Genomic DNA, 22,905 nt, shown 5'->3' with positions numbered 1-22,905 from the left:
ACGAATAAAATACTTAAAATTTTTATAGCCGAAAACATGTGACATTGTCACTACTATCACGCAAAATTAATTTTTTTGTTCATTTTTAGAAAAGGTATTAATAATTTTCAAAATAAGCAGCAAATTAACAAATAATAACTTTACAAAGTCAAAGGGAAAAATCTCACTGATTGGCTGTATACCATAGTGTAAGAAAACTTACAGAGAAGTAAAGACTTGTGTATGACGGTATATTTAAATAAAATATTTAAAATTTATTTTAAAAATTGCACCATGTATACTCAAATGTTTTGAAATTGTGTGCTGTTAAAAAATTGTTAAATTTGTATTTTGAAAACTATTTCCAAGGAAGAAAATAAAATAAAAAAGTGATGCAGTATGTAATACTACACACTAGCGCGAAGCTTTATATATTTTTTTCTGTATTTTTAAAATTTAAACAATATCTAAAGCAGAAAGAAGTTTGATATTTAATTTCAATGCAGGGCTCCTGCCATCCGCATAATAGTAGAAAATCTCTCTAAAATAGAGATTTTAGTGAAATTCAAAAAGTTTACACGATATATAACGGACTTCACTAGTCGCTTAAATGTTTCAACTGTTGACTATGGCTATTTCATAGCGATACGTAGGTGACGTGGCACTACGTCCATGACGCTCGCTTTAGCATTTTAGCATAGAGAAAAAGTAATACAACCCCAGTATAGAATTCGATTCAAAATATTTTAAATGAAAATTTTGGTTTATTGGCACAAAATATAGTAGTAAACGGTAACAATGTTTTTTTAGTGGTTCGCAAAATAAAAAATAATCTATTTCAGAAAAAGAAATTTAATTACTACTTTTTGCATCTTATTAGATAAAAAAATTTCTAAATATTTTTATGTTCGAAATAACTTTTCTATTTTACTATTTTACTATTTTAAAATATGTACACTTTTAGAATCTTTGTTAATCTATATTCAGTTAATCGAACTGGTTTTTAGGTAGTAGCTGTGGTACAGATGATAGTGAATCCTATAATACTGAATCAGAGTTTCAACAGACATCCTTAAATGGTAAGCAAACATTTTTAGTAATTTTATTTACTTTTAGCGTAGTTTATAAATATTGATAATACTTAACTTTATTGAATGCTGATCCAATTTTAATTGAGATTTTTGGCTTATAAACAAGCTATATCTACTGCAGCATCGCTGACGTAACATAAATTATCTAAAATGGGCCACATACTATGCAATTGGTTGTACTTCGATCGTATGATAAGTTGCACGATAAAGATTCCTTCCAGGAATTTATTTATGTTGTAACTTAAACATCCTAATATATAAAATTAAATAATGTAACCCAAATTTTATTTAACAACATTTAAAGAGTTTTTACCCATGTATTTAGTGGCTTAAAATATGTACATCCAGATAGCACTGACGATGGAATATTAATTCCGAAAACGTTCTCTGATGTAGCCCGATAGGGTATTTTAATATGTATATACCTTTTATGAAGGAATTTTTAAATAAATTTTTTGTGATACATGGTATACAGCCAGCTACAGGAATTTAGTTTCCTTGTAGATCTTTTAAAAACATTTTTGGTATCATGACGGTGTCAAATGATCATGACACACAGAAGTGTATGATTCGCACCGTCTGTGTGTCATATTTATTTAAAAAATCTACAGCTATTGATGTAGCTGTAGGCACTTTAATCCCTAACGTATTGATCTTTTTATTGTTGCTAACAATTATTAATCATAATGTTATCATATTCATTTAACACATTGTTAACTAGTGTCACATTAAGACAGACACTTTAAGTTACATTGACTGCTTTTTAATCTGATACTGGATGGAATAATCAGATAAAGCAACGATAAATAAGAAAAAACTAAAAAGAATAAATGAACAGTAAAATAAAAAAAGCAAAAAATTGTGCTTGTAATAAATAAGGAAAATAGAAAATACATGATAATGAGAGAAATAGATAAAGAAAAAAATTTCAGATTAGAGGCAGTGGAAGAAAACACATGTATATCCAAAAGAGTTTCAGAATTTCTTTACCAGGGTGTAAAATTAGATGAAAAGAGACATGAGGAAGGGAAGAAAAAGGCTAAAATAGCAAAAGGAAACAAAAACAATAAAGCATTGCGATCATTAATGAAATCTATATATATATATATATATATATATATATATATATATATATATATATATATATATATATATATATATATATAAAAGTAGTCCAAAATTTTTGACTAGTTTGGAAAAAATATATGTAAATACTCTTTTCTTTTGGGTGTGGTAGTCAATAAAAACAGAGCTTTGCTAAGGCGTACTATTTATTCTGAATCCAAGCTTTCGGTGGTTTTTTGCCACCTTTATCAAGGTCTACAAAGAAAATTACTATGTTTTAAACAGTTTGAATGGTGCCAAAAAAAAGGCTATAAAAAGTATAAAAAAAAAAACTTACCCGAATGTAAGATTCGTGGCAGAAACAACAACGTTAAATAACATGATATACTGAAGTTGCAATTACACTTTAAAAATTACTGTTAAAAAAACACTTTAAAATTTCTAAATACGTTAAAAGTTAAAAACAAAATTAAGGACGACATGTTAAAACAGTCGTCGCTGCAGGCTTGATTTCAGTCACATTTCACGAGCAGAAAGAGAACGTGGGTGGACAATTATTGTTTAAATAGTTAGGAGAAAATACAAAAAACAACTTTGAAATTAACGTCTCACAAGATACTGTTTATGAATTTTGAGTACTACCAACTGTATTACCAACTTAAAAATAAGCGGGAAGTTCAAAATGTTATTCATGACATAAGCAATCGAAAGAAAATAGTATTTAGTAAATAGGTTTAGAAAAAATAATAACTCAAACAAAACAAATCTAAATTAGTAACTGAAGTTTGATCACAAGTATTCAATTAATACTGAAATATTTAACAAAAGAAAAGAACACAGAAAACTCTGAGATGCAAAATAGCTCAGTCAAAAGTCAATATAAAATTGTAAATTTTGCTAAGATTCTGGATCTCAGATCTCTTATTAAGATTGTTATTATCACTCTTGCTGATATGTACCATCTCTAAGAAAGTTCTCTTAAATTTATTTTTCTCTCTGGCTAATATTTTTACATTGTTGAAATCTATCTTATGGTCTAGATCGATAGTATGCTCTGCCAAAGCACAAGTAGGTTTGTTTAATCTACAATCACTCTTATGAGAAATAATACGGCTAGACAGATTCATTATTTCTCATAAGAGTGATTGTAGATTAAACAAACCTACTTGTGCTTTGGCAGAGCATACTATCGATCTAGACCATAAGATAGATTTCAACAATGTAAAAATATTAGCCAGAGAGAAAAATAAATTTAAGAGAACTTTCTTAGAGATGGTACATATCAGCAAGAGTGATAATAACAATCTTAATAAGAGATCTGAGATCCAGAATCTTAGCAAAATTTACAATTTTATATTGACTTTTGACTGAGCTATTTTGCATCTCAGAGTTTTCTGTGTTCTTTTCTTTTGTTAAATATTTCAGTATTAATTGAATACTTGTGATCAAACTTCAGTTACTAATTTAGATTTGTTTTGTTTGAGTTATTATTTTTTCTAAACCTATTTACTAAATACTATTTTCTTTCGATTGCTTATGTCATGAATAACATTTTGAACTTCCCGCTTATTTTTAAGTTGGTAATACAGTTGGTAGTACTCAAAATTCATAAACAGTATCTTGTGAGACGTTAATTTCAAAGTTGTTTTTTGTATTTTCTCCTAACTATTTAAACAATAATTGTCCACCCACGTTCTCTTTCTGCTCGTGAAATGTGACTGAAATCAAGCCTGTAGCGACGACTGTTTTAACATGTCGTCCTTAATTTTGTTTTTAACTTTTAACGTATTTAGAAATTTTAAAGTGTTTTTTTAACAGTAATTTTTAAAGTGTAATTGCAACTTCAGTATATCATGTTATTTAACGTTGTTGTTTCTGCCACGAATCTTACATTCGGGTAAGTTTTTTATACTTTTTATAGCCTTTTTTTTGGCACCATTCAAACTGTTTAAAACATAGTAATTTTCTTTGTAGACCTTGATAAAGGTGGCAAAAAACCACCGAAAGCTTATATTCAGAATAAATAGTACGCCTTAGCAAAGCTCTGTTTTTATTGGCTACCACACCCAAAAGAAGAGAGTATTTACATATATATATATATATATATATATTCAGAGATTCTACAGTATTCACTGCCTCGCTCAACCGTTTCCATCTCTCTCTGTTGTCCTATTCGCTATCGTTTATTCCTCTCCTACTCATGACGTTGTCTTCTTCGTTCCTCCAGGATTTTCGGGGTCGTCCTGTTTTCCTCCTTCCTATGGGGCTCCATTCGGTTATTCTCTTTATCCATCTGCTGTCGTTAGTTCTTCTTACATGTCCATACCACTTTAGTCTTTTTTGTTCTATATATGTTAGTATGTCTGTTTCTATTGATGTTCTCTGCTTTATTTCGTCATTACCTCTCCTATCCATTCTTGTTACTCTGCAGCATCTTCGCAGGCATTCCATCTCTGTTGCTACTGTCTTACTGCTGTTTTTCTTGTTTATTATTAAATTTTCAGCCCCATATGTCATAATACTTCGCAATAATGTTTTTGTCTTCAAATTTAGTTAAGTTGTCGGATTGCTGTTCTTGTTTGTCCTAATCTTTGTGTAATTTCGTAAACGTAATTTAATTAAAATAGTGAAAGTAGCATTGATAAATAAATTAGATTTCGGCAAAGTGACAAAAAGATAAGAAATATTTATCGGTTGGTTTTTAAAATCATTAGCCAGATAATTAAGTAAACCATACAACAGGATATCGTAAGTAAGCAGAATTTTAGTTTTAATAGTAATAATAGTAGCTTTGATACAAACAATATAAACATATAGTCAGGGCCGGCTTCTGAGTTTTAGGAATAAAAGTGTTGGAGTATTGGACGCAGCCAGCGCGGGTGTGGGCGGAAATTTGAATTGAGTAGAGTTTTCGCACAACTGCACCCGTGACGCAGTGACTAATAACCCTAGCACAGAAAATTACTATAAATAAAGAACAATGAATTCAGATGAGGAGTTAACTGATAAGGAAAAAGGAGGAGAGAAGATGATGAATATTACTCCAGGAGATTAAAAAAAAAACACCGAGAACCCCACAAAAAAGAGAAGAAGAAAACACAAGTGGAATCGACCAAATAATGAAAATGATGAAAGAATTAGCAATGGATGTAAAAGACAATAAAAAAAGAACAATATAGATCACGAGACGAAATTACGCAACTAAAGAGGGAAATTACAGAACTAAAAGATCAACAAAGCGACTACAAAGATGAAATAAGAAAGATGCGAGAAACAAACGAAAAAGCTATTAAACAAATAGGCCAATTAGAGAAAGAAATTACTGCAGCAAACGAAAAAATAGAGAAACTGGAGAGAGAAAAAAAGAGGAAAAATGTAGTAATACAAGGACTAAACATTGACACAAATGATCAAAAACTATTGCGAGAGGCCGTAGAGAACTTTCTAGAAAAAGAACTACAAGTGTCAGTAGATGTAAATGGAGCGAGAAAAATAGGAGAAAATACTACCTTAGTAGAACTTAACAGCGTGAAGAACAAAATTGAAGTAATGAAAAATAAAAATAAACTAAAAAACAAAACAGACGAGCGAATCTACATAAATGATGATATGTCAAAGGAGGAAAGAATTATCCAGAAAGAAAATAGAAGTAAGGCTATGGCAGAGAGATATAATGGAAAAAATGTAAAAATAGGATTCCAGAAGCTAATCATAGATGGAGAAATATGGACATGGGATAACAGCCAACGACAATTAGTAAAAGATAAAAATGTAAAACCAAAAAACTAACAGCAAAATTTAAACAGGCTAAAATAACGAAGACAACTTGGCAAGATAAAGGTACAAGAGATGAACAAAATGTAAAGATCGTTACTGGAAACAAAGTAATAAACGAATGCATATTAGTAGGGACATGGAATGTAAGAAGAACGTACGAGGAAGGAAAACTAAAACACATAATCGACGAATGCAAACAATACAAGTTCCAAATAGTAGCACTACAAGAAACAAAACAATTAGGGCAAAACTCAATGGAAATAAACGACTATTTATTTTTCAACAGCGGGGGAGAAAATAGAATGTTAGGCACAGGCTTTGTGGTAAATAAAAAGCTGAAAGATCTAATCGTTGACTTCAAACCAATTTCAGAGAGAATATGTGTATTAAGAATAAGAGGAAAATACCAAAAAATAACATTTATAAATATACATGCACCGACTGAAGACAAAAGTATAGAAATAAAAGAAGACTTTTATAATCAAATAGATACTCGAAAATATCCCCAAATACGATGTAAAAATAGTGCTAGGTGATAGTAATGCAAAAATAGGAAAAGAAGAAATATATGTACCCACCATAGGAAAATACAGCTTGCATGAAACAACGAACGAAAATGGTCACTTCCTAATTGATTTCGCGAAAGAAAGAAATATGATCATTATGAGCACATACTTCCAACACAAAAGAATACACCAAGGAACGTGGAGATCACCGAATGGGAAAACCATAAACCAAAATGATCATGTGCTTGTCGAAAAAGATATGCAAAAATGTATAAAGAACATAAGAACATACAGAGGTCCAGATGCAGATTCAGATCACTTTATAGTTGGAATACAAATGAAACAACTTATTCCAGTGCTTAGAAACCAGGGGAAGAAAAAGTATAAAGTAACTAAACCTGTGAGACTACTGACAGAGGAGGAACAAAATAAATATGAAAGAATAGTCAGTAGAGGATTAGATAATATTGCAGACAATGGGGATATTGAACAAACATGGATGCAAATAAAAGTATGTATGACCAAAGCAGCTCAGGCCAGTAATAGAAATATAAAACACGAATACAAAGAATGGTTCGACGATGAATGTAACATGGAACTAGATGAACGAAATAAATTAAGAATGAAAATGATGCAAGAAAAAACAACAGAGATGGAGAGAAAATACAATGAACAAAGGAAAAGAGCCAAAAGAATAATAAGATCTAAGAAAAGAAAATACAATGAAGATAAATTAAAATGTATAGAACAGAGCTATAAAAATAGAGAAATTAGAAACTTATATCAAGTGGTGAAAAATGAGAAAAAGGGGTACCAAGGAAAACCTGTACACTACAAAAACAAAAATAGAAGAAATTTAGTAAGTGACGAAGAAATATTGAGCAGATGGAAAGAATACTTTGAAGAACTTTTAAATGAAATTCCCACAACAGAATATGAAGAGGAAGAAGAAGTGAAGGAAAATGTCGATTAAGAACGAATAGAGGAAAGACCGCCTAACGAAAAAGAAATAAAAGAAATAATAGAGAAACTAAAGAATAATAAGAGCCCAGGAAGAGATGAAGTAACAGCTGAAATGTTTAAATATGGAGGACCAGTACTAATTAAGCATTTGGAAAAGTTGCTAAAAGACATATGGGAACAAGAAAAATTACCGAAGGAATGGGCCGAAGCGACACTGTGCCCTTTTCACAAAAAAGGCGACAAAAGTTTATGCCACAATTACAGGGGAATAGCCCTACTAAATGTTGCATATAAAATACTTGCAGTATATATAAAAGATAAGCTATCTTAAAATATAGATAATGACATAGGGGAATATCAATGTGGATTCAGAAGAGGGCGCAGAACAGTGGATCAAATTTTCCTACTGCGCGAAATACAAGCAGAAAGCTACGAATATGGGAAACCTACAATGGCCCTATTCATCGACTTTAAACAAGCGTTGGATAGGATAAAGCGCAAAGAAATATACAAAGCACTACGTGAAATGGGAATTAGTGAAAAACTCATAAGAATGGTAAAAGTGACACTCCGAAAAACAGAGAATAGGGTTAAAATAAATGGCGAAGAAACAGATAAGTTTGAGGTCAGTGAGGGGGTGCGACAAGGAGACCCACTGTCATCGCTGTTGTTCAGTATCGTCCTCGAAGTTACCATCAGAGAAGCTGGAATCAACAGGTCAGGACTTATATATCAAAGAAAACACCAATGCTTAGCATTCGCTGACGACATTGTACTGATAGCCAGAAGTAAGCAAGAATTAAAAGAAATAATAAAAAGATTAGAAATGAAAGCGAGAAAGAAAGGGATGTACATAAATGAAGAAAAGACCAAATATATGGAATGGACAGAAAGAGATTACCTACAAGAACAATATCTGACAGTAATAACAGAGGAAAAAACATATAAATTCGAAGAAGTAGAAATATTCCAGTATTTAGGAGCGACATTCACGAGAAGACCAAATATGAAGGAAGAAATCCAAGCGAGAATTATGGCCGGTAACCGTTGTATTTTTGTACTAAACAATTTATTAAGAAGCAAAAACATATCTAGAAGGGCTAAGATAAGAATATATAAGACAGTAATAAGACCTATTGTATTATATGCCAGTGAAACATGGACAAAGAACAAATCCGAGCAAGTCTTGCTGCAAGTCTGGGAAAGAAAAGTCCTCAGGAAAATATTTGGAGGTAAATTATGGAATGGTATATGGATAAACATAAATATTATACAAGTCTACGCCCCTACAGCAGACAAGCCAGAAGAAGAACTAGAGCGATTTTATCAACAGCTAGACGAAGCCTTAAAGGTGACTAAGAATCACGAAATTAACATCGTATTAGGAGACTTCAACGCAAAAGTTGGGGAAGGAGCTGTAGATCACGTAGTTGGAAAATATGGTCTTGGTCAGAGAAACGACAGAGGGGACAGATTGATACAGTACTGTCAAGACAAAGATCTAGTCATAACGAATACTTGGTATAAGTTACCACCCAGGAGGCTTTACACATGGAAGTCGCCTTTAGACGGACATCAGGGCATTATAAGGAACCAAATAGATTATGTGACAATTAATAGAAGGTACAGGAATGCTATTACTAAGGTATCTGCATTACCTGGAGCAGACATAGGATCCGACCACAATCCCTTAGTAGCAAATATCAAACTGAGGCTCGCTACAGCTAAAAGAAAACACCAGAAGGCATCAGTAAACATTAGAAAACTCAAAAACAATGAAACAAATGAAGCGTACACAGAGGAAATAAACAATAGGTTCTCTAATATGGCAACTGAGAATGATGTTGAAAAGTCATGGACCACCATAAAAGAATCATTTGATGAGCTGAACAACACTTTTCTACTCGAGAGTAAAACAACTACCAAGAATGAGTGGATGACAGAAGAAATATTAGAGATGATGGAACAACGCAGGCAGTGTAAGATCAGGCAGGACGAAGTAGGGTACCGAAATATACACAGTCAAATTCGTAAAGAAATTATAGCGGCGAAGGAGATCTGGATGACTACACTTTGCGCCGAGGCTGAAAGCCTATATAAACTCGGCGACAGCTTCAATCTTCACAAGAAAATTAAGGAAATTGCTGGTGTCTTCAAGAAAAAACAAGTCACTGGTATACATAATGACCAAAATGAATTAATAACGGACCCTAGCGATATACTTAATACTTGGAAAATGTACACAGCCAATTTGTTCAATGATGACAGAACACAAAAACCACCACAACTGGGAGACCATTTGTATGGCCCAAGTATTTTGAAAGCTGAAATTGTACACGCTATCAAACTATTAAAAAGTAACAAAACCCCAGGACCAGATGATATGTACGCAGAAACAATCAAGTTACTTAATGAAGAAAACCTAGACATTATTGTCAAGCTCTTTAACGACATCTACGATACGGGCCAGATTCCAAAAGATTGGCTTCGATCTACATTTATCGCCCTACCAAAAACACCACGTGCGAACTTCTGCAAAGACCACCGACTAATAAGCCTAATGAGTCACTTTTTGAAACTTTTCCTGAGAATACTTCACACTAGATTGTTTAAGAAATGTGAAGAGGTCAGTGGATGGAGTCAGTTTGGTTTCAAAAATGGATTTGGCACGAGAGAAGCGATCTTTAGTATGCAAACATTGATACAGAATTGTTTAGATCAAAGAAAGGATGTTTTTATCTGTTTCATCGATTACGAGAAAGCATTCGATAATGTAAAACATGAATTGATGATAAAATACCTACAAGAGTTGAGATTGGATGCAAAGGATATAAGAATCATTGCCAATCTGTATTGGAATCAGACAGCAACAGTACGTCTTCAAAATTCCAACGAAACAGAAGATTTCTCCATTAAAAAAGGAGTAAGGCAAGGTTGTATACTGTCTCCAATGCTGTTTAATTTATACGTAGAAAAAGCCTTCGCAGAAGCAGTGGAAGACTCTAATAAGGGTATTAAAGTTAACGGCATATTTATTAATAACATCAGGTATGCCGATGATACAGCCATAGTGGCAGATAACATCGAAGATCTTCAATGTCTTTTGAATGATCTAACTCTTGCAAGTGAAGCTCGGGGTTTGAAAATAAATATCAAGAAGACAAAATCAATGATTATAAGTAGAAATGATTACCCCAACGCAAAGATATATGTCTCTGGAGAAGAAATCGAACAAGTCAGGCAATTCAAATACTTGGGATGTTTGCTGAATGAGGGTTGGGACCCCGAGAATGAAATAAAGAGCAGAGTTGAACAAGCCAGAAATGCTTTTTTGAGGCTTCGTAAGTTTCTGACTGATCGCAAATTGGACTTCAACCTCCGATAAAAGATGCTTAAGTGTTACGTGTGGCCTGTTCTCCTGTACGGAATGGAAGCATGGACGTTAAAGGCCAGTTCCATTAACAAACTTGAAGTGTTCGAAATGTGGTGCCTGCGTCGAATGCTCAGAATATCATGGACGGACAGGGTCAGAAATGAGGAAGTACTCAGAAGAGCGGGCTTACAGGATAGGGAACTTTTTAATTATGTAAAAAGTAAGAAGACTGCATACTTGGGGCACATTATACGAGGAGAACGATACACTTTTCAGCAACTGATACTCGAGGGGAAAATAGAGGGTAGGAGAGGTCTCGGACGTAAAAAAATGTCATGGCTGCGCAATATTCGACAATGGACAGGAATCCACAGCTATGAAATGCTTCGCAATGCTGCTAAAAACAGAATTATTTAACATCTCACCTGACAAGACGATGTACGGTGGACGCCTACGCAGAAATGCATGGCACCTTAAGAAGAAGAATATGGATAAAAAGACCAAAAATATGGAATTAGAGGAGATGTATGGAGAGCCGAATATCGTAGGGATCATAAAGTCACAAAGACTGAGATGGTTGGGACACATCCAAGGATGGAAAACACGAGACTGCCAAAAAGAATGCTAATGGGAGGAATAGGAGGGAAAAGGAAAAATGGCAGACCGAAAACCAGGTGGAAGAAGGATGTTGAAAAAGACATAGAAAAACTTAAAATACCAAACTGGAAAAATAAAGCAACAAACAGAAAAGAATGGAAATGAATAGTAACCCAAGCCATGGGCCTTCTAGGCCTGCAGAGCTAAATTATATATATATATATATATATATATATATATATATATATATATATATATATATATATATATATATAATATATATATATATATATATATATATATATATATATACCCATGTATTTGGTGGCTTAAAATATGTACATCCAGATAGCACTGACGATGGAATATTAATTCCGAAAACGTTCTCTGATGTAGCCCGATAGGGTATTTTAATATATACCTTTTATAAAGGAATTTTTAAATAAATTTTTTGTGATACATGGTATACAGCCAGCTACAGGAATTTAGTTTCCTTGTAGATCTTTTAAAAACATTTTTGGTATCATGACGGTGTCAAATGATCATGACACACAGAAGTGTATGATTCGCACCGTCTGTGTGTCATATTTATTTAAAAAATCTACAGCTATTGATGTAGCTGTAGGCACTGCAATCCCTAACGTATTGATCTTTTTATTGTTGCTAACAATTATTAATCATAATGTTATTATATTCATTTAACACATTGTTAACTAGTGTCACATTAAGACAGACACTTTAAGTTACATTGACTGCTTTTTAATCTGATACTGGATGGAATAATCAGATAAAGCAACGATAAATAAGAAAAAACTAAAAAGAATAAATGGACAGTAAAATAAAAAAAGCAAAAAATTGTGCTTCTAATAAATAAGGAAAATAGAAAATACATGATAATGAGAGAAATAGATAAAGAAAAAAGTTTCAGAATTTCCTTACCAGGGTGTAAAATTAGATGAAAAGAGACATGAGGAAGGGAATAAAAAGGCTAAAATAGCAAAAGGAAACAAAAACAATAAAGCATTGCGATCATTAATGAAATCCATATATATATATATATATATATATATATATATATATATATATATATATATATATATACATATATATATATATATATATATATATATATATATATATATATATATATATATATATATATATATTCAGGGATTCTACAGTATTCACTGCCTCGCTCAACCGTTTCCATCTCTCTCTGTTGTCCTATTCGCTATCGTTTATTCCTCTCCTACTCATGACGTTGTCTTCTTCGTTCCTCCAGGATTTTCGGGGTCGTCCTGTTTTCCTCCTTCCTATGGGGCTCCATTCGGTTATTCTCTTTATCCATCTGCTGTCGTTAGTTCTTCTTACATGTCCATACCACTTTAGTCTTTTTTGTTCTATATATGTTAGTATGTCTGTTTCTATTGATGTTCTCTGCTTTATTTCGTCATTACCTCTCCTATCCATTCTTGTTACTCTGCAGCATCTTCGCAGGCATTCCATCTCTGTTGCTACTGTCTTACTGCTGTTTTTCTTGTTTATTATTAAATTTTCAGCCCCATATGTCATAATACTTCGCAATAATGTTTTTGTCTTCAAATTTAGTTAAGTTGTCGGATTGCTGTTCTTGTTTGTCCTAATCTTTGTGTAATTTCTTCCTCTGTTGTTGTCTTTTTCGTGATTATAAAGCCCAAGTAGTTGAATTTATCCTTTCCGTTGATTGTTACGTTGTCATCAATCTGTAGATCTTCTATGTCTTCTTCACTTGTAGATAGGTACTCTGTTTTCGCGAGGTTAATATCTAGGCCAACCTTGGTCGTCTTGGTCTTGTGCAATCACTACTTGATCGTCTGCAAAGCTTAACGTATATAGGTATTCGTTCCGTACCGGTACTTCCATGCCTTCGCATTTTTTTTCCATGTAGTCAAAGCTTTCTCTAAGTATATTTTGAATGGGATTGGAGATGTGAAACAACCCTGCAGGAGTCCTTTTGTTGTGGTGAAGTCTCCTATAATGATTCTTGTTCCCATTTAAATGGACACTTTATTTTCTTTATACAGAGCTTTTGTAGCTTCTATGAGTTCCGTCTGTATTTTTAATTTGTACATTGCCTCCCATAGTTCTGACCTTGGTACAGAGTCATACGCCTTTCTCAGGTTCACATTTGCCAAATTTGTATCTCTATTTTTTGCTTTTTTTCCAACAGTTGTTTTTTTTTCTTAAGACATATTTGGATACACTGGAACACACTGGATCCAAATATGTCTTAAGAATAAAAACATTGGAATCAACAACATAGTTATTAGGACTACAGCTTAATTAAGCATGCGAAACATGAGTGCTTAAAAAACCAGAAATTGACCTCTTAGAAAGATTGGGGAGGAAAATACAAAGAGCAATATATAGAGGTGTGAAAATCGATGGCCAATGGAGAAGAAGTAATAATAAATAACTTAAAGAACTACATAATAAACCAAAAATAACGAACCACGATAATCAAAGCACTAGAGAGAAAATAACAGATTTAGTACAATGAGAAAGGAAAGAATGCCGAGTATGGTGCTATCACGAAAGCCAATTCAAAAAAGAAGAAAAGGTGGACCAAGAAAGAGATGGAAGGACAGCGTATATGAAAACTTAAAAAAAGGAGAACAGTAGGCGGTACTGTAGACTAGCGCGGAGCATCATACTATGTTTTCTGTATGTTTAAAATTTAAATATTATATTTAAAATTAAATAAAGTAATTTTATTATTTATTTATTTTTTATATTTTAAAAAATTCAATAAATTATTGTGAGATTATTATAAAACCTGTGAGAATTCAGATCCAATAATAATAATAAAATATAAATAGATATCATTTAATAATAAATTTAATTACTATTATATAAACTAAATAATATGTTTAAAAATATTAATTGTATTTATAATTATATTTTTTTATTATATGAAATTATTTTAAAATGAGAGTGTTGTAATTAATCGGAAATTAATCAGATCACATTTATGACTTTTATTAAATTTTGACAATCATATTGAATCGAATCTTTTAGTGACAGATATTCTATATTTTTTACTGGTAATTTAATGTCTATATTTTTTTAGTTATTTCTCATGCAGTTTTTAATTGAAACCTGCTTAGAGTAAATATATTATGACTAGAAATGAATTGATGGAGAGTAGTAAATCGATGTCAAGAAGCGCTATTCTATGAATAGCGCTTGAAGCTGTTGTGACGACCCGTGACGACGTCATCTTGTGCCACTAGTTCCGTGACGCTCGCTTCAGCATTTTAGTGTAGAGAAAAAAGTAAAGTAGTGCCAGTATAGAAGCTTCGCTTCCAAACTAATACGGAGAATTGGAGAGAAAAAGCATTTGAGAGAAATCAATGAAAGAAAGTGGTTAAGAAATGTGTGGAAAGACTATGAGAAATATTACATGTATTTTATATAAATAAATGTGAATAGTAATTGTAATGAAAAACTAAACTTTTCAGCCGTAGGCGTTCAAGGCCTGTTAACCTTTATAAATAAATAAGTATAGTTTTTACTTTTAATCATAACTATATAAATATGTTTGTTATCTTGAACATGTAAAAAATTGCTTTCTCAAAGAAAACGTATCAAACAGCAAACTACAAACTTTGTTGAAAATAATGAATTTTCAGGTGCACAACGAAATTGTGGAAAAGTCATAGTAGGCGAGGAAAATATTTACGTCGCATGTATGTTATCGTCTAGCACACTGGCGGTTAAGTAGAAGGCAGTAATATGGAAGCACGCTGTGCTCAGAGATCAAGCTGTCAGTAGTTCTTTTAGAAAGACGAAACATCCATTTAGTTTTGTATAGGTTGTCGCGGGTCGTTTCTCCACGGGATGCACCCTCTTTATAACGACGTCACATTTTATGCCGTATCTGTTGCTTTTTACCGTACTTGACTACTTGCTGTATATTATATCAAACTTATATACTTACCAACCAAAACATTTTATTAATTTAAAATAAAGCAAAGTTAAACCATAGAATTTATTTTTGTACGAAATTATGAACAATTTTTAAAAATATATTTTTTATTTATTTATCAGCATTTTAACACATTGATCGCCATATGAGGCAAGTATACCACGCATGAATGTAACTCTACAGGCCGCGTCGCACACATAATTATGTCTCGTGCATATTTTGTTTTACAATGAATTTATACAACGAAATACTATTTTAATCTTCTTTTTCTTCCTCTTTATAAGCAATTTTGCTTGTTCATTGGCGGATTAATACTTCTATAAAAGGTTGTCACTCTATCTTTTTCCGCGGTCTTCCGATACTTCTTCTGTCGATTGGTGACGTATCTCTTGCTATGTTGACGACACGGATCTCCTCCATTCTGCTTATGTGGTTATTCCATTCTTTTTTTCTATTTTGTGTCCATTCATTTATACACTGTTCGTTACATTTTCTTTTAATGTCTTCACTTCTCTTTCGATCTCTCCGTTTCTTTTCTCCGGTTTCCAGTAGTCTTTGTATTGTGGCTGTGTCGGGTCTTGTTTCTGAGGCATATGTCATTATTGGTCTTACACTGGCTTTATAAATTCTTGACTTTATTTGAAAAATAAACAGAATAAATTTGAAAGTGATGCAGTATTTTCTTTTTACCTTGTAAATTCACCTTGTATCTTTTTGAGTTTTAAAATTTTAGACTAAACAGAATTCAAGAGTGTGTATATATCGCTAATTTCTGCTTGCAAAATGTTTTAATTACCATCTCGCTCTGCATTTCGATTTTTTTCTGTTCCACCTATAGATATTTTAAAATAAATGCTGTGTTCTTAAACCAGCGATAACAGACCGCCGCGCCGATCTCCGCAGGAGAATAAACAAAAATCTACTTAGGGGATTTCCATTTATTAGCATAAAGATTAAATTTTTTAGATCGCGCCACTTCTGGTCTGGAATCCGAAGAAACAGGCGGTTTTGGAGGTCGCGTCATTTTTATTTTGACTGGAATGACAGTGAATAGAATTATCAGAAATTTCTAATAATAACATATAAATAAGTATGGAGTAAAGTAGTCGCTACATGCCCAAAACGGGTCTTGGACCCTCCAAACTATGCCTCCAACCTTGCCGATCCTGTGCCGATCTCCTCCAGGTTCTCACGTCTAGCAAATTTTGCACGTTCGCTGCGACTTCATTTTGCCATCTTTTCCTTGGCCTTCCTTTTTCTTTGGAATCTTTCGCTCTTCATTCTCACTACGTTACTAGCTCATCGAAGTCTCTGAAGTTTAACGAATTCTGAGATCGGTGCCTCTTTTAACAGTTGGTAGAGTTCATGGTTGTACCTGGATCTCCATACACTGTTTTTATTAATAGGTCCTAATATCTTCCTTAAAACTTTTCTTTCGAAGATTTTCAGCTTTCCTTTTGTGTCCTCTGTTATCACTTACGTCTCGCATCCATAATATACTGTTGGTCTTATCATATTTTTGTAGACCCTAATTTTCGTTTTCCTTGTGTGTTTTTGGAGATCGGTGCCTCTTTTAACAGTTGGTAGAGTTCATGGTTGTACCTGGATCTCCATACACTGTTTTTATTAATAGGTCCTAATATCTTCCTTAAAACTTTTCTTTCGAAGATTTTCAGCTTTCCTTTTGTGTCTTCTGTTATCACTTATGTCTCGCATCCATAATATACTGTTGGTCTTATCATATTTTTGTAGACCCTAATTTTCGTTTTCCTTGTGTGTTTTTGGAGCATAACACTTGAGCGAGTAAAGTAAAGCTTTGTTTCCCTTTACTATTCTTCTTTGAATTTCTGGATCTTCTATTCCATCCGTGTTTAATGCAACTCCCAAATATGTGAAACTTTCTACAGTTTCAGTACGTCCTCTAATTCAACTATCTGTCTGTCTGTTTCCCCTCACTTTTGCCTGAGTTTGCTTTTTTGTCTTTTGAATATTTATTTTTAGACCGGTCCTTTTTCTTCTGTTTTATTTGTGAATATATCTCTCTGCCACCTCTTCTATTCTGCGAGATATAATGCTGATATCATCATAGGCATAAGCAGCAATCTGTATTGATTTATTAATTAGGAGATTTCCTCTTCCTATATTCAGTTGTCTTATCACATATTCGAGAGTCAGGTTGAATAGTGTTGGTACCAGCCCATCTCCTTGCTTTAATCCTTTTACTATTGAAAAGTTTGTAGTGAGTTTCTCAAAATATGTACAATATATATCTCAGAGTTCAAAATGTTCTCATTTTGTATTCTGACAGTTACTGTTGACGAGTCAGTTGTTGCTTTAACTAGTCGGATGTATTTTTGAGAGACGTTAAAGCTATGCAATATTTGATATAACTTCTTCTCCTACTTCTCTTTCTTTTTATGTAGACATGACTCTGTCTGTTTTTTCAATGTGCCTCTGTCTTCCTATTGGAGAACCGTCTCTTGCTGCCTTTCGGCAGCTTCGGCTTATACGATCATTCCATCTACTCTAATCTACTTACTTCTTCTCTTCTACTCCTTAGCCAGTTCTTGATGTTCTCCACTTTGCAGCTACGTCGTATATCTGTACTTGTTTATCTGCTCTGTCCCTGTGGCGTACAAAACCGAATCTATATAAAAAAATTACAAATTGTACCAAATATAAATCAGACGTACACCCGGAAAGAAAAGTACTATACGGTGACAGTCTGGGAATGGCTCGCGGCTAGACAAAACAGTGGAGATGGTCGTGCGGTCCACAAAACAAAAAAATCCGAAGTTATATCAGGGGCGCCAGGTAAATTGGCCCACAGCCTTCCCTACGTTGCTATTCAATAAACCACCAACTTACCAATAGGTTTACTACTAAAATACTAAGTAACAGTATACAACCTGAATAAATAAAAAAATAAATGAAATTGTCAGATTAGAATTTAGTCAATTTTAATAAATAGATTCCCAAGATAGTTGAAAATAAATACATACATATTACATATTACAATATTATTTAACTTTACCATAGGCTTAATAAAAAAATAATATAAAAATGCGGCTTCTGCTTGCCTAACAAAAATTCATAAGTTATTTCTACTTAACAGAACAAAATGAAAGGTAAGACGTGTCAAAAGTACCGGACGCTAAGGGGTGTGCGGTTCAATACCAACCAAAAAAAAATAATTAACGCAAATAGGACACCACGTGAGCTCAAGTGCGTGCGCAGAAAATAATATAAAAAAAATAAATCTCAAATATATAACCCCCCCTTAGACGCAGTTTACAAAATTAAAATAGGTATGTGTAAATATTGAATTAATAAAATAAACCGCAAATTATCTTTAAAAAAAATCTGTAAAGTATTTGTAAATATGAAAATAAAAACTAACAGCAAATAATCTTTAAAAAAAAACTATTGTATTCCGCAAACCAAATTAGACGGTGCTTAAATCTTCCGTTGAAAATTAATTATCGATCCATACCTCGAATATTCATATACTTCACCGCGTGGAATTCCAGTTATAGTTCAGCGTGTCTTCAATCCAAAATCCCATACGATTGCCGATGTACATAGACTTGTGTGACAATGTTGAAAAGTTGAAAATTACAGCCAGATGGAAAAATACGAAGAAGAAGAAGCAGAAAAAAACAAACAAACCAACCAACCAACCCTGAAGCAAGAAAACATTAATTACCATCTGTGTCTAAAATAATTATTTGGAAATAAATATATTGATTTTAACACTTTGTTTATCTGCCTTTTGGCGATAATGGAGCAATACAAAAAAAAACTTGTCTCCGAACTTGAATGTATGAAAACTGATAAAAATGTGAATAGCTTTTTAGAGATGGGATAAAAAAATAACTACAACTTTTTAATTAATTAAAAACGAAATGTTCTAACACTCACCCTTCTTAGCCAGATTAGGGGTTTGAAATATCCCAAATTGGACCGAAGCGTAGCCGGCTATTTGGACTCGTGATTAAGGCTAATTTCTTGATCTAAATACGACTCCCGGTATTCACGTGTACTGTAGATCCGCTTTTTTTAGCGAAATTGTGGATATTCCAAAAAAAACCCTTCCACGAAGGCAGCAAATCCCCTTGAATATCCACACGGTTCGGACTAGTCCAGATCCCACATGGAACAGCAGCAAAAGCAAAAAAACAAAAATGCCGTTTTTAATCTAGCCCAACCTTTCAGTAACACTCTCAAACCTGGAATCACTTTCTTTCCGTCGTCTTTCCGAACACTTGACAACTTGACACACGGAGGTCACCGAATAGTACCGAGATTCAAAAATTTCAATTTTATGATCCCAATTCTTCCAAGATAACTCTAGAAAGAACGATCTAAATTAGTTTCTTCACAAAAAAGAGGACGTGTTCCCTTAACTTCAGCACAATTTGCCAGACATTACCCCTATTTGAAAATTACTAATTTTATTTTCGCCACCTTGCTTATAATATATTATAGGCAACCGCTCTTACACGTCCTGAATTATTTAAATTTTGATAAAATAGAGGTGGGACTTTCTACTTTAAATTTGGAACGTAACAACACCTCCCTTTCCCAGAGGAAAATTTACGAGGAAAAACTAGACGAAGAAAATTTTCCCTCGCGCTAGCGACACACTACCTAAACTCTGAGCGAAGTCCACACAATCCACACAATCATCATCCACACCGTCTTCACCATGCGCAAGTACTTGGACAACGAAAGACATACCAACCTCAAACCACACGCACAAAGCAACAACTTACTTACAACACTTACTCCACTTCCACACAACAGTCATCTCTCATCGTATGAGATCAAGTAGAATAGTTTCAAATTCCAACGTCAATCTGACAACACTGATTTGGTCGGTTACTGGATGTTGCCCTTATTCGCGACCTCCCAGCTCTGGGGCATCGCTAGTACTTCACTATACCTCGCATAACATGAGTCCATAAGAAACTCTCCACCACTCGACTCTTACTGATACTGCGAGAAACATCTACCGAAACAGTAGTGTAATTCCAATTGTTCATTAAAATAAAAATGAGATAGGTCTTTCAGAATTTAAATCCGTATACAACGAAATTTAGTGAATCATCCAAAACTAAGCTATTATCCAACAAGATTCACCAAAACATAATTATGTGGCTTCGAAAAAATCCCAATTAAATAGAATGGCTTACTAACATCAAAACAAATCCCAACGCCATATCATCGAAGACAACATATTTCTGACCAAACCTAAGTGACATTCAATTCCATAAATCAAAAGAAATTAAGGCTACCGCAACCCTACGACTTCGTATTGGCTACCTAACACAAAAAAAAAACGAATCGGTTGACCATCCAAATACATCCTAAGAACCGATCATAGCCAACACTCAGTCATCCTTCACGGACACAACAAAAAAAAATAAATACAACCAATTTCAGAAGAATTTACTTAGACTAGACAAAACTTTGCTAGTCCGTTCTACTCCGACCTAAATCCTATCGGGATCACCAGTCGGGTTACTAATCCTTAAATCCTTAATATTCCAAATACCTTGATCCTTGCCATTTCCATCCTCTAAACTATATGTCCAGGGGGAAACTTTCTTCTTCACGAAGTAGGGTCCTATCCATCTAGGAGCTAACTTTTTCGTGAAATATTTAGCGGCATCTGACAACACAAAATTTCTCCGCCATACTGACTGATGGGGCTGAAATTCCTCTGGACGTCTCCGTAGATTATAGGTCTTCTCACACTTAGCCGAAGCTTTATCTAAACGTTTTCTAACATCAACAAATAATTCCTGGAGTCCACGCGATCGATTATATCCCATTTTAGCTACTTCGTCCTCCGGGTCTCCGAGTTTGTCCTTTCGGGAAAAATCTCGTCCATCCACTACCATCTTCCGACCGAAATTTATGAAGTAGGGATCTTGACCAGTCGACTCGTGGTATGCAGTGCGCGTAGCACATGCTAGTTTGGCCAAATTTTCATCCCACTTCTTATGGTTGTCAGCTATATAAGTTGCCATCATTGTTTTAAGGGTTCGGTTATAGCGTTCAGATGGATTGCACTGTGGATGATACAACGCATTATAACGAACTGAGACACCATAGGTTTCCATCATTTTCTTGAAAATACCCGAAGTATACTGGACACCATTATCACATAGTAACAGACGTGGAACTCCAAATACGAGGAAAACTTCTTCTTCTATTTTCTTAACGACATGCACGGCTTTTGAGGATCGCAACGGAAATACCAAAGAAAATTTACTAAACACATCCATTACCACTAAGATAAACTTATAGCCTTGAGTTGATCTTGGGAAAGGTCCCATAAGATCGGTTGCTACTATCTCCCATGGTTGAGTAGCTTTAGGTTGAGGAGTCATAAAGCCTTTGGGCTTACCTTGTTCCACCTTATGCATGGCACACAGTGAGCAACGTCCAACGTAACGAGACACATCACTCCGCAGTTTCGGCCAAAAATACTTCTCGTTAATACGCTTATAAGTTTTCAGGATCCCCATATGACCTGCTAAAGGACTATCATGACACAACTTCAGCACTTCCAATCGTTGACCCTTAGGAACGACTTCCTTCCAATTGTCCGCTTCCTCGACCAAAAATCCATAACTGGGACGGATGTATTTATAAAGTTTGCCACCAGACATTCTCCACTGAGGATACTTCAAGGGATTAGACTCGATTTTTCTACAAAGTTTATCATACCAACTATCACCACTAGGAAGCGGTACAACCTCTTCAACCATATCAAGCACGGGAACTGACCGAGATAACAAATCGGGGACAACATGTTCTTTTCCTTTCCGATGCACAATCTTAAAGTCATATTGTTGCAATCTTACCGCCCATCGAGCTAATCTTCCAGTAGGATCCTTCAGATTTTGAAGCCATACGAGGGATGCGTGATCAGTCACGACCGTAAACGGAACACCCTCCAAATAAGGACGCAGTTTTTCGACTGCCCATAACACAGCTAAACATTCCCGTTCCGTCGTGGAAAAATTCCTTTCTTGACGCGTTAGTGATCTGCTCAGGAAACTAATTACTTCGTCACCATCCGGGCCTGGCTGCAATAACACGGCGCCCACTCCATATCCTGAGGCATCACATTGGACAACAAAAGGCAAATTGTAGTCAGGACAATTAAGTATCGGAGCAGAAACTAGACATTCTTTTATTTTCTGAAAAGATTCTTCACAACTCGGGGTCCAATTGAATTTTCTTCCTTTCTTCAATATCGCTGTAATTGGAGCTAGTAGTGTCGCAAAGGAAGGAATAAATCTTCGATACCAGGAAAATGTGCCTATGATGCTACGAACTTCCTTGACGGATGTGGGTGTTGGGATACGTAGCATAGCCTTGACCTTATCACCATCAACATGTAGTCCATTCCTATCAACCACATGACCCAAATACTTTAGTTCCGGTCTACAAAATTGACATTTATCCCAGCTAACGGTTAACTTAGCTTCTCTCAAGCGTCTAAAGACTTCCTCTAAGATCCTTACATGTTCTTCAATAGACTTTGTCACGATGACCACGTCATCCAAGTAA

At 34.1% G+C, this 22,905-nt stretch overlaps 1 protein-coding gene across 2 annotated transcripts in view; it reads left to right on the top strand.

Annotated features, from left to right (window-relative positions):
- LOC140434710 (uncharacterized) overlaps positions 1 to 22,905 on the top strand; it is a 284,330-nt gene that overhangs the window by 113,876 nt on the left and 147,549 nt on the right. For both annotated transcript variants that reach the window (XM_072523163.1, XM_072523162.1), the window contains exon 4: positions 987 to 1,058. In XM_072523163.1, the coding sequence (XP_072379264.1) occupies positions 987 to 1,058 (72 nt within the window). The remainder of the gene's footprint in view (positions 1 to 986; positions 1,059 to 22,905) is intronic.

This window comes from Diabrotica undecimpunctata, chromosome 2, assembly GCF_040954645.1.
Source record: "Diabrotica undecimpunctata isolate CICGRU chromosome 2, icDiaUnde3, whole genome shotgun sequence".
Classification (NCBI taxonomy): domain Eukaryota; kingdom Metazoa; phylum Arthropoda; class Insecta; order Coleoptera; family Chrysomelidae; genus Diabrotica; species Diabrotica undecimpunctata.
The sequence above is the reverse complement of the archived record's forward strand: the minus strand, read 5'-3'. Positions and strand labels throughout refer to the sequence as shown.